This window comes from Arvicola amphibius, chromosome 1 (assembly GCF_903992535.2).
Source record: "Arvicola amphibius chromosome 1, mArvAmp1.2, whole genome shotgun sequence".
Lineage (NCBI taxonomy): Eukaryota > Metazoa > Chordata > Mammalia > Rodentia > Cricetidae > Arvicola > Arvicola amphibius.
In genome coordinates this window covers 11984342-11997277 of record NC_052047.1, presented here as the reverse complement: position 1 = coordinate 11997277, position 12936 = coordinate 11984342, and the positions used below count along the sequence as shown (strand labels likewise).

General features: G+C 34.9%; 1 protein-coding gene and 1 non-coding gene across 6 annotated transcripts in view; both read right to left on the bottom strand.

The window, feature by feature from the left end:
• Cnot6l (CCR4-NOT transcription complex subunit 6 like) overlaps positions 1 to 12936 on the bottom strand; it is an 80001-nt gene that overhangs the window by 50790 nt on the left and 16275 nt on the right. For 4 of the 5 annotated variants that reach the window (XM_038335650.2, XM_038335644.2, XM_038335636.2 and 1 more), the window contains exons 2-4: positions 5857 to 5978; positions 2853 to 3039; positions 889 to 974 (exon numbers count right to left, since the gene is read on the bottom strand). In XM_038335650.2, the coding sequence (XP_038191578.1) occupies positions 889 to 974; positions 2853 to 3039; positions 5857 to 5968 (385 nt within the window). In that variant the 5' untranslated portion in view covers positions 5969 to 5978. Of the gene's footprint in view, positions 1 to 888; positions 975 to 2852; positions 3040 to 5856; positions 5979 to 12936 lie in introns of those variants that run through there. The other variant, XM_038335662.2, reaches the window with a different exon arrangement.
• On the bottom strand, positions 12188 to 12371 carry LOC119806160. Its single transcript, XR_005284175.1, has one exon. It is a non-coding gene; the product is annotated as a U2 spliceosomal RNA (small nuclear RNA).

Here is a 12936-nt window from a genome sequence, read left to right as displayed (position 1 = left end):
AAATCAAACCCAGGTCTTTGTATATGGCAAAAAGCACTTGACCACTGAGTTATATACTCAGCCCTAGAAACACTAGCTTTAAGACTTAACACTTTAATAAAATAAACAACAGTAAAATTAACAAATATTTAAAATAATCCATTCAGTTGGTAATATAACAAAATTTTGGGGATATGTAAGGTAATATAAAAAGAGTCATTAAAGTATTCAACTCTTACATTTGCTATTTCAAGAATGTTGTTTGGCTCAAAGGTTAAGCCTATTAAATTCAATTTTATATTGCTAATTTTCACTAATGGGCTCTCTATCAATTATAACAGAATGTAGAAAATTAGCTGTTCTGAAAGTTCTAAACAACATAAGAGTTATTCTTATTAAAGACAATTATAAATGGGGTAAAAAGTATTAATTTCTTAATTAATGAATCTAAGCTTATAAAAATGATAAACATTTCATAAGTTTTCAATCAAGAGGCATAGGCTTGCCCCTTCATCCTACTTCTAGCTAGATGACTGTTTTAACTACATAAGATTTAGCACATAGAAAACAAAATGAAGCTGGAAGTGGTGGCTCACATCTGTAATTCCAGTATTTGGGGTGGGCTGATACAGAGTGAATATGGAGAACTCAAGGCTAGCTTGTGTTACAGAGTAGAAAACATTACCTCCAAAAAAGGGAAGAGAAATGGGGAGGGATGGGGAAGTGGGGAGGAAGAATAGTCAGGTGAATAAAATGTCTCAACCACTACATTTCTAATGCCTTCATATATTCCTCCTAACATTCTCAAAGTCATACCAAATCTAACCTATATTTAACAAAACGATTTTTAAAGACATCATAATACTTCAATACTAAGTATTAACATTATCTTCTTTTTAAGTCACTCACCTGTTAAACCTAGAGTTTGCAGCTGGAAGAGCCGGCCAAGTTCATAAGGCAAAACCCGTAAATAATTGTCATTTAAAAGCAATTCCCTGTTTAAAAAAAAAAAAAAATTAAAGGTTTCAGTATAATTTAACATGCTTTATTAACACCTACATTTGTCAGTCTTAGCTTTCTTCTAACACATCATGAGTGATGTTTACATTCATGGCATTTCTTCACGTTAATCCCGAAATGCTGTATACTACTATTAAAGTGCTACAATTACTAAATATGTCTATGATTTACTCATTCTGTAGCACAGATTAAATTCAGAGGCATATGAACTGCACATCAATCGCGGGCTCACTCAGGTTTTTCTTTCATCCACAATGTCTAGAACATGCCAGTCAGAGTGAGAGATGTTATTAGTATCAAAAACCTGTTAGATTCTGAACCAAGCTAATTTACAGATGAATTTTATTTTGTTGTAGTTTTTTTTTTCAAACTGGGTTTTCTATGTGTAAATTTGGCTATCATGGAACTTGTTCTGTACATCAGGCTGGTCTTGAACTCACAAAAATCTGCCTGTCTCTGCCTTCCACAAACTGACACTAAATGTATGTATGTACGGCCATCACCCAGCATGAAGAAAGTAGATTAAAGGTATGCGCCAGCACCACCCAGCATGAAAAAAGTAAATTGTTAAGCAAACTTGAGAAGTAAACTACAAATTAGTAGCTAATTGCCCACGTCAACTATTATAACTAAATCATGTCAAAATACTTTAAGAAAAAAATTGAAAAATACAAAGAAATACAAAACAAGGCAGTATATTGCAGAAGCTAATGATAACTAAATAGAAAACATAAAAAGGGGCAGGCAAGATGGCTGAGTACGTAAAGACATTTGATGTCAAGCCTGACAACCTAAGCTTGATCCACAAGTTTGAGGGATAAACTCCCACAAAGTTGTCCTTTGACCTCCACATGCAAGCTGTGGGCATGTGCAAACGGACACACATGAACAAACATGTTACAAAATAAAAAGGCAAAATATGAAAAAACAATGTACTCTGGAAAACAATCATTAATATAGAATATATGTACTTAAAGCACAAACAGAAGAGACAGGAACAAACCAATTAAGAAAAATGAAGAGAACGACACAACACAAAGAAGAGCTAAGTTTGTAACTAAGATTTTAAACAGATTATGAAAAAATAATGCCTTTATTATAAAGGAAAAAACTAAGCATTCATATAATCAGTTAGGGAGTAGCAAAAGAACAAATTAACATAATAGTTAATTTTAAACAACTTAAAAAAACAATTATTACTACACTCTGGATGTAAAAACAAATACACAACAAAACCAACAAGAACAGTAACAACAATAAAACCATTACTCAATAGATGAGATAAAAAAGTAACTAATGTTTGGGAAACATTTACTAAGGTCCTAAAGTGTTTTCTCCTGTAAGAAATATCCCAAATGTAGTGGCACCTATCTGCAGTCCCCAGACTTGGGCCCAGAGCAGAAATGCTGCAAACTGAGGCCAGTTGGGGCACCACAGCAAGACCTGAACTCAAGAAGAGAAGTCTTAAAGATTCTTGAACTATAAATTCATTTTTATCAAGTTTTTAGGTTTCATTAAAGAATTGTAATATAAAATATAAACATGTATTTTCTAACAGAATTTTGTTCCAAAAAGTTTCATTTATAAGCAAATCATATTTTTCTGAAGTTTTTCTGATTAGTCTTATCAGACTTGGCTCTAAGAAAGACTTTTAACCTCCCCCTTCCTCAAATCTGTCAAAAGAAACTAGAACCTACAATGTAGCAAGAACCTACAATGCAAAGGAAAAGAAAGATTAAATTCCTATCTTTTGATCTTCACAGACATGGAAATCCCACCATAACATTCCATAACTTTCTTATTTGGTAAATTGTAATTTTATATAATGAATCATATCTTTAATGTTTCCTTACCTGAGAGACACCATGTTTCCTAGTTCTGCTGGTAAACTTCTGAGTTTATTGGATGACAGATCCAGGTAAACCAGATTATGAAGCTTGGCAATATCAGGTGGAATGCGAGCAAGATTATTGTCATTTAGGTGCAGCGCTGTCAAGTGTGTCAATGACCAAAGTGATGTACTTAAGCTCCGCACTCTACCTAAAAGGCAAAATACTAAAACATAAACTCGAGACTCAATACAAAAGTTGAATCCCAAGAACTGGTAAGTACTAGAAAAGACGGCAAATACTCACAGGTATCTTATCTTTGACATTTTAACTTTATATCTGAAGCTATGATTGCTAGAACATCTAGCCTCCTTTCATTTAACTCCATTTTCAAGTCACCCTTTCTCATGGAATGGAGGGAAGGAAGAAACAGAGCAAGAGATGGAGATAAAAGCAAAAGAAAGAGAGAGAATCTGAGAGTGACTGAGGTTGACTGAAATCTCTCCCAAAGCCAGATCTGAAGGATAAAACAAGGCTGAACTGAACTCTGGTGATAGAATAGGCATGAGCTTTCATTTTATTAAACAGTCCTAACTAACAGTCTTCACACACTCCATGAAAATTATGAGCGTAAGATGTATCTATATCCAGGACATAGATTGGTCAACAAATTTTAAATAAACAATGATTTTTAGAACCAACCTTAGATTAGCCATCAGGAAAATCATTGCATCCTCAAAGGAAACATCTTTCCCAGGTTTCTGATGTTATAGTTAGAAATTAACAACAGTAGTTTAAAATTTTACATTAAGGGAAACATATTCAAGGAAATAAGTTTCACATCAATGCCTATGAACAACTGGGCATAAAGCATGCACTAAATAAGACCTCTTTAGAGTTCAGATTTTTACCACTTATTAGCAATACAGGTCTGGACAAATCATCTAGCCTCGGGGTTTAAAAAATGAGATGTTATCTCCTCAGTTGTTCAATGTTTTGTTTTATGATGGAATCCTCTAACGTAACCCCAAATGGCCTCTAACTTGCTATCTATGTAGCTGAGAATGGATCTTGAACTTCTTAATCTTCTTGCCTCTGTGTCCCAAGTGACAGGATTACAGGCAAGTACACCATACTCAGTTTATTTGGTAGTGGGAACTGATACTAAGTCAAGGGTTTATGAATGCTAGGCAAACACTCTACCAGCTGAGACACATCCCAGGCCAAATAAAGAATAATTTATATAAAGATTATTTCATAAATTTTATAAAAGCAAAGCAATCGTCTTTAAGATTTGTTTTGCTTTTCGTTGAGTATATGTGTTTGTGTGGCTACGTGCTGCAGGTGCTTTCAGAGGCCAAAGTTGTTGGATTACCCAGGAGCTGAAGTTAGAGGCACTTGTAAGCCACCTGATGTGGGTGCTAGGAACCAAACTTGTGTCCTTTAGAAGAGGACTATGTGCTCTTAATAGCCAAGCCATCTCTCCAGACTCATAAAGTAATTAATTATATTTATCACTTTCAAAAAATATTTAGATGAGAGATGGCAATAGAATACAGAATACACAAACTCTCAAAGGGAAAAATATTATTTTTTTATATAATTAGACCCAATGTTTGTTTATTTCTATTCTACCACAAACTCTTTCCTGCTATTTATTCAAATACAAAGTATCAAGTAGGATTTTACATTTTAGTGCAAAAACAAGTATTCAATGCTGAGGCTATGAGTAAAAGAAAAAGTTGTTAATTTAGGATTTAACACACAGATCTTGGGAAGAAGTTTGCTTCTCAATGGACTGACATTTTAGGTTGATAAACTGAAGGAGGTCCCTGGGTAGCTACTGGGTAAAAGCCAACTTTTGGCTTCTTGTATGTACTGATAAGTACTTATATGGCTTGGGGTTCTTATATGTACTTTGCTTAAAATCCTTAACATTAGAGTCTCATAGTCCACGGCATATTTATCACAAGAAATAAGCCAACACTGATACAGTAATAGTAACTAAACTCAGGCTTTATTTTGAATTTACCAGCTTTTGTATCTTTTGGTTCTTTAATTCAATTCAGGTTGTTTTAATTATGTCTCTTTAACCCTTCTCTGACTTAAGGTACTTTCTGTCTTTTTGTTGTTTTTCACAATCTTGATAACTGTGAAGTGTTGGGTATTTTATACAATGTCTTTCAGTTTTAATTTGATGTTTTTCTCATTTTCAGACTGGGTTTTGTAAACAGAGGCTACTCGTTCATTTACTGGCCGCCCAGACATAAATAATCACATAAAAACTGTATTAATTACAACACTAGCCAAGGCTTAGGCATATTTCTAGCTAGTTCTTACATCTTAAATTAACCCATATCTATTAATCTGTGTATCATCTCAAGGCTGTAGCTTCCTAGTAAGGTTCCAGTCATCCCTCTTGTTCGGCAGCTACATGGCATCTCTCTGACTCTGCCTACTCTTGCTATATATCTCTGTTCGGATTTCCCACCTGGCTTTACTCTAAGTCATTTGCAGAAACAGCTTTATTCATCAACCAATAAAAGCAACACATATGCAGAAGAACATCCCACATCAGGGGTGACAATAATTTTTCAAATCATATTCTACTTCAACTAATTCTGAACATGCCCTATTCACAATTAGCAGGTATTGCTACACAGAGTTCAGGGTTCCTTCTTTGCCAGCACTGAGATAATAGAAGGATGGCAAAGATTTTAATTTGCAAAAACTTACTCTAGAAAAGCCAACACAAAATTTATTATATTATAGGACCTAATTTTACTCAGAAACTAAATTCTGAAAATCTTTAACTGCAGATAGTTGTTCTTGCTCAAGACAATCTCAAAAGAAAGGGAAAGTATCTAGAAAGATCAAAAAAACAAAAACCACTAAGTACCTCAGGATTCTTATATATTTCCAATTAGTTCATTCAGTTTAAAGACAACAAAGAGCCTATAAATATAGCAATACTCTTGCCAATTTATTGCTATTATATCTCACACAAAATGCTTCAGATTCCACTCACCCGAGATTTCTAATTCTGCCCAGTGAGATTTTTTCCCATTGGCTACCTCCTCTGCTGACATGATGGTATAAATTCTACGAGGATCTGGAGGATCATATTTTTCCTTTGGCATCCCTATTAGTCTGTGGGAGAAAATATTAATAATTATTATAGTTAGGGCTGGCAAGAGTGCCTACTGCAAAATCTTAATGATATGAGTTCAAGTCCAGAAACCCATAGTAGAAGGAGACCACTAACTTTGGAAATTTGTCATCTGACACGCCCCCCCAAAACACACACACCCACCCCCCACAGCTTTTTTAAAAGTTACGATTATTATTATTATTATTATTATTATTATTATTATAATGATTTGAGGAAATTAGTCATTTGGGGGAAAGGAGAAATCAATGTGTGTGGAGATAGTATGAGCAAATAAAAAATTAAAAATAATATAGTACAAAAAAAAAAAAGAAAACGTACTAAGCTTTCTTTTTCTCTCCTTCCCTGTTTCCTGCTTGCATATCTTAAGAATCTGGCTGCAGCCTCTGGTGAACCTCCCCATCCACAGAAGGTACAAGAAAAATCTCTCTCCTCTGTCAAGTGGGCTCTTATTCTCTTCAGATATATCCCTGTACTTCTCTGGTGCTGTGGCTGGGACTCACCTCAGAGCCTCCTCCATGCTTCTGTCCCTCGGTCCATGGCATTATAATAACTCTCTAAGAAATCTTACCATCCCTCCACTCCAGTAACCTATCTTGGTGTACTCTTTAACCAAATCACCAAGATAGTTAAATCATCTTATACTGCAACCTTCTCGCTTGAAGAAAAACACTACAGTACTAGGCTTTTGGAGAAACTCTTTTAACAGATGCCTAGGGGGGAAAATGCAAATAGACTGTGAGAAAACACTGTTGCTCCCCAATTCCCTTCTGCTGTGTCAAGCTGTACTACTTTCTAGAAAAGCTGATCTTACAACTAGTTTCCTTAATAGAACTCCAACTATTCTATGAGTTATGTAATTCTATCCCTCCATTTTAGTAATACTCAGATATCTCAAGACTAATAGCATATGATTTTCCCCTTGACACTGGCATTAGTTAAGACAATGCTCAAGACTCATTCTGTTTGTAAGAAGTAGGATCTTCTTTCCTACTGATCATAAACAAGAGTATAGCCCAGATAGTTCCACATAGCCATCCAATGACAAGGAAATCTAACCTCATAAGGCAGTCTATAAAACAGACAAAAGAAAAGGCAGATTTCTCAATAAATCACACATGCAGCACCCACAAACAGTATGCTTTCCTGACGACCGCAAGCTGAGTTTTTCTTCTGTTACTTGCCATCAACACATCCTAATTAGGTAAATACATATCTATCTGTTCTTCTGAAGCAATTACTGTCACTCCCTTTTGCTCTTAAAAGTACTAGATAAATTATAGAGCCATGCCAACTAAAACAAAAATGTGACTGACTTCATAATGACAGCACAATCACCTGATAGTGACGAAATCAATCATAATCCACTTCTAATGTGCTAAGTATGAAGCAGATGACAAAAAGTCCTGATAATAACTTTATTCAAGGCGTCCAATACAAAACTTACTGTTTTGATAGCAGACAGAAGATAAGATCCACTTCAGATCAAACAACAGCAAACGAAAATGTCACAAGAGTCTAATTAAGGATCTATATGTTATCCTTATCACAAATTACATATAGTTAGTTGATTTAATTTTTTATTTTGTCAGTAACCTGGCACACACCATTTAAGATCCCCACCACTAGACTGTATTCTCAGCTCTACAGTTGGTTCTTTGCTCATTTTTCTTTGTTCTTTCTCACATATGCCCTTAAACCAAGTATTCAAATCTGTGTCTATTTCCAAGTTAAGAATAGTATTCCAAATATAAGAGTTACTTTAGGAGGTGTAAAATTTTTGCATATCAAAAATAAAGCATAGTAGTATTCCATCCTGCACCAAGAAATCAAAGCTAGCTTTATAAGACCACAATCAAAATTTCTTGTCAGTTTTCCTTCTACTTAAAGGAGTAGAGGGCAAGCTTTCTTCATTGGTTATTTATCCCCAGTCTCCAGGTGAACTCTACAATTCTAATTTCATCATATTATGTTATTTGGAGTTACAATGTTAAAGTAGAAAAAAATCCGTCTTGTCAAGAGAACAGAATCTCTCTAGCCTAGGTGGAGACCTAACATTCCAGTTGGGCTAAGTCAATCACCTGACCACACCTACAAAGACAGGCTCAACTTAAGCCATGCTAAAAAGATAGAGATGCAATAAATTATTTTAAATGAGATACTAGACTCTCCCCAGAATTCCTGCTCCCTGCCCCTTGCAGTCACTATAAGCTACCATGAAGTTTGACCAGTTTGCCTACTTTCCTGAGGCCTGAGTTAGAAAGGTTCAATTTTTCTACTTTCTTTCCTTTCTCTTTCTTTTGGGTATGGCCCAGAATGTAAATATGCTTTCCTAATACTTTGGATTTCCTTACTCTTTTCCTAAAATTCCTCTCCTTGACACGTGGCTACTTGGTACATGTCTGACCTCCATGGTGTGACTTCTTTTCTTCCCTTCTCTGCACCTCCTGAGGATTTACAGCTTGCCCATGCTGGGATGTTTCTTTTTTTTTAAATTTATTTATTATGAATACAGTATTCTGCCTGCATGTATCCCTGCAGGCCAGAAGAGGGCAACAAGTCTCACTGCAGATGGTTGTGAGCCACCATGTGGTTGCTGGGGATTGAACTCAGGACCTCTGGAAGAGCAGGCAAAGCTCTTAACCACTGAGCCATCTCTCCAGCCCAGATGTTTTTTCTTTAAACTCTAATAAAAATGCCTTGCATTTCCCTTTAAGTTCATTCCTAAAATTTTTTTTTATTATTGACACCAAGAATCCAAGGGGCGGTCCTGATGTTCTCTGTATCATCTGGCAACCCAGTTGGAAGCCCAATTCTAGTAATAATAATAATAGTAAAAGCTATTTTCTATAAATGTTGCATAATTACTTATAAAGCACAAAGAATATAAGCATTTTTCATGGAGAAAAATTTGATTTCTACCACATTTGGCTTATTTTAAATATTTCTCACATTTTTCAGAAAATAAAAGCTTTATTTTCTATTATACATGTAAATTCTGTGGGCATCATTCCGTTCTAAGATCATATACAGTATTAAGCAAAGCAAATAGAACTAATTTAAACGCATGATACATAATCCTTACATACAGTAAGGATGGATGAAAAACGTTTCCTTAATGTTTTATCATTTTTATAAAACTTAACAAGAAGGGATTGTGATCGATGTTATTTAAATATTGTGTCAGATATTTCATAAAAAAAAAAAAAAACTTGGAGGAACTAAATAGGGTCATCTGAAAAGAGGACACCTCAGTTGAGAAAATACCTCTACACTGGTTGGTTTTGTGACCTTGACAGAAACCTAGACATATGAGGGAAGAGGAAATCTTAATAGAGAAAATGCCTCTTTAAGACTGTCCTATAAGCAAGCTTGTAGGACATTTTCTTAATGACTGATGTGGAAAGGTCCAGCCATCATGAGTGGTTCTCTCTTACGAGAGCTAATTACTATCATACAAGTGGTACAATCTGGAAAATGTACAGCAAACACAATCCTATATTACCAAGTTTTTTTCTTTAGATAACCCTAGAAATAATAACATCTCTAGATGCTCTTATAAACAAAGTCAACCATAAATTATATAGAGACCCAAAATAAGACAAACTGCAGGAGTACCTGTAAAGGAATGACATATCATACGGAACTGCAGGAGTGCCTCTTAAAGGTATGACATACACAGGACTACTTTTGGTCCAACATTTTCAAACAAAAAAGGGACCAAAAACCTGAAGCAACATAACAATTTATACAAATTCCTTTTTTCCTTCCATTTTCAGTCTTTGTCTCAGACCATACATAAAAATCAATGACTTAATACTCCACAATTGTGTATGTGTGTGTATGTGTGTGTGAGTGTGTACACAATTACCTATGGCAGGTGTGGTCTCAGCACTCAAGAGACAGGCAAGCGGATCTCTGTACTTCAAAGCTACACACAGAGTTCAGTCAAGGCAAGGCCACATAATAACACCCTGCCTTAAAACAAAACAATCTCATATATAAGCTAAGAAGGTTATACTGCACCTAAAAAAAAAAGAAACAGTATTTAAATTACTGTTTGTTTTGATTCCTAGAGAATAGTATAAAAACTGAAAGCTTGGGCTGGAGAGATGGCTCAGTGGTTAAGAGCACTGACTACTCTTCCAAAGCACCCTGGTTCAATTCCCAGCACCCACATGGCAGCTCACAACTGTAACTCCACTTCCAATAGACCCCACACCCATGACAAAACACAAATATATAATAAAAGCTTTTTAAAAATTTAAAAATTAAAAAAAATGCTGAAAGTTTAACTAATAAACCCTTTCACTTTAGTTTTCTAATATCTTAAGTTAAACCCTGAACACAAAATTAATGATATGAAAGTCTAAAAATAATCAGTAATAATTGTCCCATATTTTTGAAATGAACCAAATTATAAAATGTTCCAGTGTTAGATGAAAACAGTAATATGAAGAGTTAATAAAATTAATATTACTTTTCTGAGAACCAAAGTCTAGAATATAGGAAAGCATTATCTAAATCTGTAAGTCTCCACTAGAAAGAGTAGCGTAAAACAGAAAACTTTCAATAACCAAACTGTCCAGGATAACATTCAAAAAGCACAAAGGAAAATGTTTCATATCTGACTATGAAAAGATTCTAAAGAAAGGTCGATGCTGACTCACAATCATCCAAAACAACACTAAACAAAAGGATCAAACCTTTGGGGGAGGGAAAATGGGGCAAGATTAATTTCTCACCAAAATATCCATTCTACTCATACAAACCCCTACCAACAGGCAGTGCTTTGTGCAAAAAGAAAAAAAAAAGGAAAACTTGAAAATAGTTCCTCCTAAAATAAATGGTTAAAAGAATAAACAACTTGAGAATTTACAAAGGCTCTGAGTCAAGAATGTTCCCATGCTATGGCCCAAAGTAAAAACAAGCTGGCCACTGAAAGAGAAACCTGTATTTTATCAGAAGAAATTAATTTGTTCATTTCCTACAAATGCCCCAGAACCTTTAACTTCAATTTCTGTTTTCTTGGCTCTACAAAAGCAAAAAAGCGCACAAAATATAATGTTCTTCCAAATTTTAGACCTACAGTGCCTCCATAATTAACTCATTAAAGGTTAGAGAGGAGCAAATGTCTAGTTCTGGTATTAAAAACTACATTTTTGTTCCATTAGCTACTACAAAACAAAACAGTAACAGTATACACATTTAATATACTAGGAATAACAGGTAGTTGCAGAGTCAAAAAATGGTATTTGCTATCAATTTTTGAAACTTAATTACACACAATCCATATCCAGTATTACAACTGAAAAAATGCTCAATATGTTTTCTAGATCCATCCATTTGACTGCAAATTTCAAGATGTCATTATTTTTTCTGCTGTGTAGTACTCCATTGTGTAAATGTACCACATTTTCTTTATCCGTTCTTCGCTCGAGGGGTATTTAGGTTGTTTCCAGGTTCTGGCTATGACAAACAATGCTACTATAAACATAGTTGAGCACATGTCCTTGTGCACAATTGAGCATCTTTTGGGTATATACTCAAAAGTGGTATTGCTAGGTCTTTATTGTTGCCTAATTTTCTGAGAAATCGCCATACTGAGATTCAAAAGGGCTGTACCAGCTAACACTTCCAACAGCAATGCAGAAGTGTTCCCTTTACCCCACATCCTCTCCAGCATAAGTTGTCTTTAGTGTTTTTGATATTGGCCATTCTTACAAGTGTAAGATGGAATCTCAGAGTTGTTCTGACTTGCATTTCTCTGATGGCTAAGGATGTTGAACATTTCCTTAAGTGTCTTCCAGCTATTTTAGATTCCTCTGTCGGAAGCAGATCCAGACCAAGTGACTTCTTAATTACTAACTGAAGATTTGCTCTCTTTCCAATCAGTACTAATCCCAAATGACTTTTCTAGTTTTGAAACTGAGGATCACACTATCTTGAAACTCTTATCTTCTGAACCCAATTTTAGTAGGATAAAGAAAGACGGGGTTTATAAGTTAGAAGACATGACTAAATGCCCAGCACATGCCTAGATGGATCTGTATGTACTCTCATGTTTCATTTCACTAACATTATGAATTGCATATTAACTGCTAGTTTACAGGGAAGGAAATTGATATACAGAAAAGCTGCGAAACATCCAATACTCCACAGATGATGTTAGTAGAATTTCTTTAAGTTCTAACAGTTTACTATTCTTGCAATACCAGGTCTATACATGTACTGAATGCATAACATGTTCCAATTCTATTTACTTTTTCCAAAAACATACATAATATATTGTTCCTGGAGAGATAATACATCACATAGCAAACTGATAAGAACAGATGCTACACCTGATCTTGGCCAAAAGCCCAAGAAGCAATTAACTGGAATTTAAACATAGATTAAGTGCTGGAGATAAGCTCAGAAATAATACTTGTGTAGCCTATTATTTAACCCTTAACATGAAAAAAAACAAAACAAAAAATCCACCACTATGAAAGATAAATTAAGTCTAACTATAAAACCTAAGCTCTGACTAAGTCATGCTAAATTTAGTTCTGCATATTCCTAGAAAAACAAGCAGAAAAAGCAAGTTACAGTCTTAGTGTACAGAGAACTTTTCAGCAAGGCAAAGGTCATTATAATTATTACAGATGAGCCAGGCATGGGGACACACCTTTAATTTTAGTACTCAGGAGGCAGAAGTAGATAGACCTCTTGAGTTCAAGCCCAGTCTGGTCCACAGAAAGAGTTTCAGTCCAGTCAGGAAAACCTTGTCTTAAACATATATAAGTGGCAGTACCATGGATTCTTTTTGCTGTTTTTAGTATAACCCCTCGGTAAGAAAAACTGTATATATTCCAATAGAAATATATGGGGTCATGGGGTCATGATCAGGCAAGTCATAAAGCAATACAGAAGTATCCAAAAACGTATACATAAAAA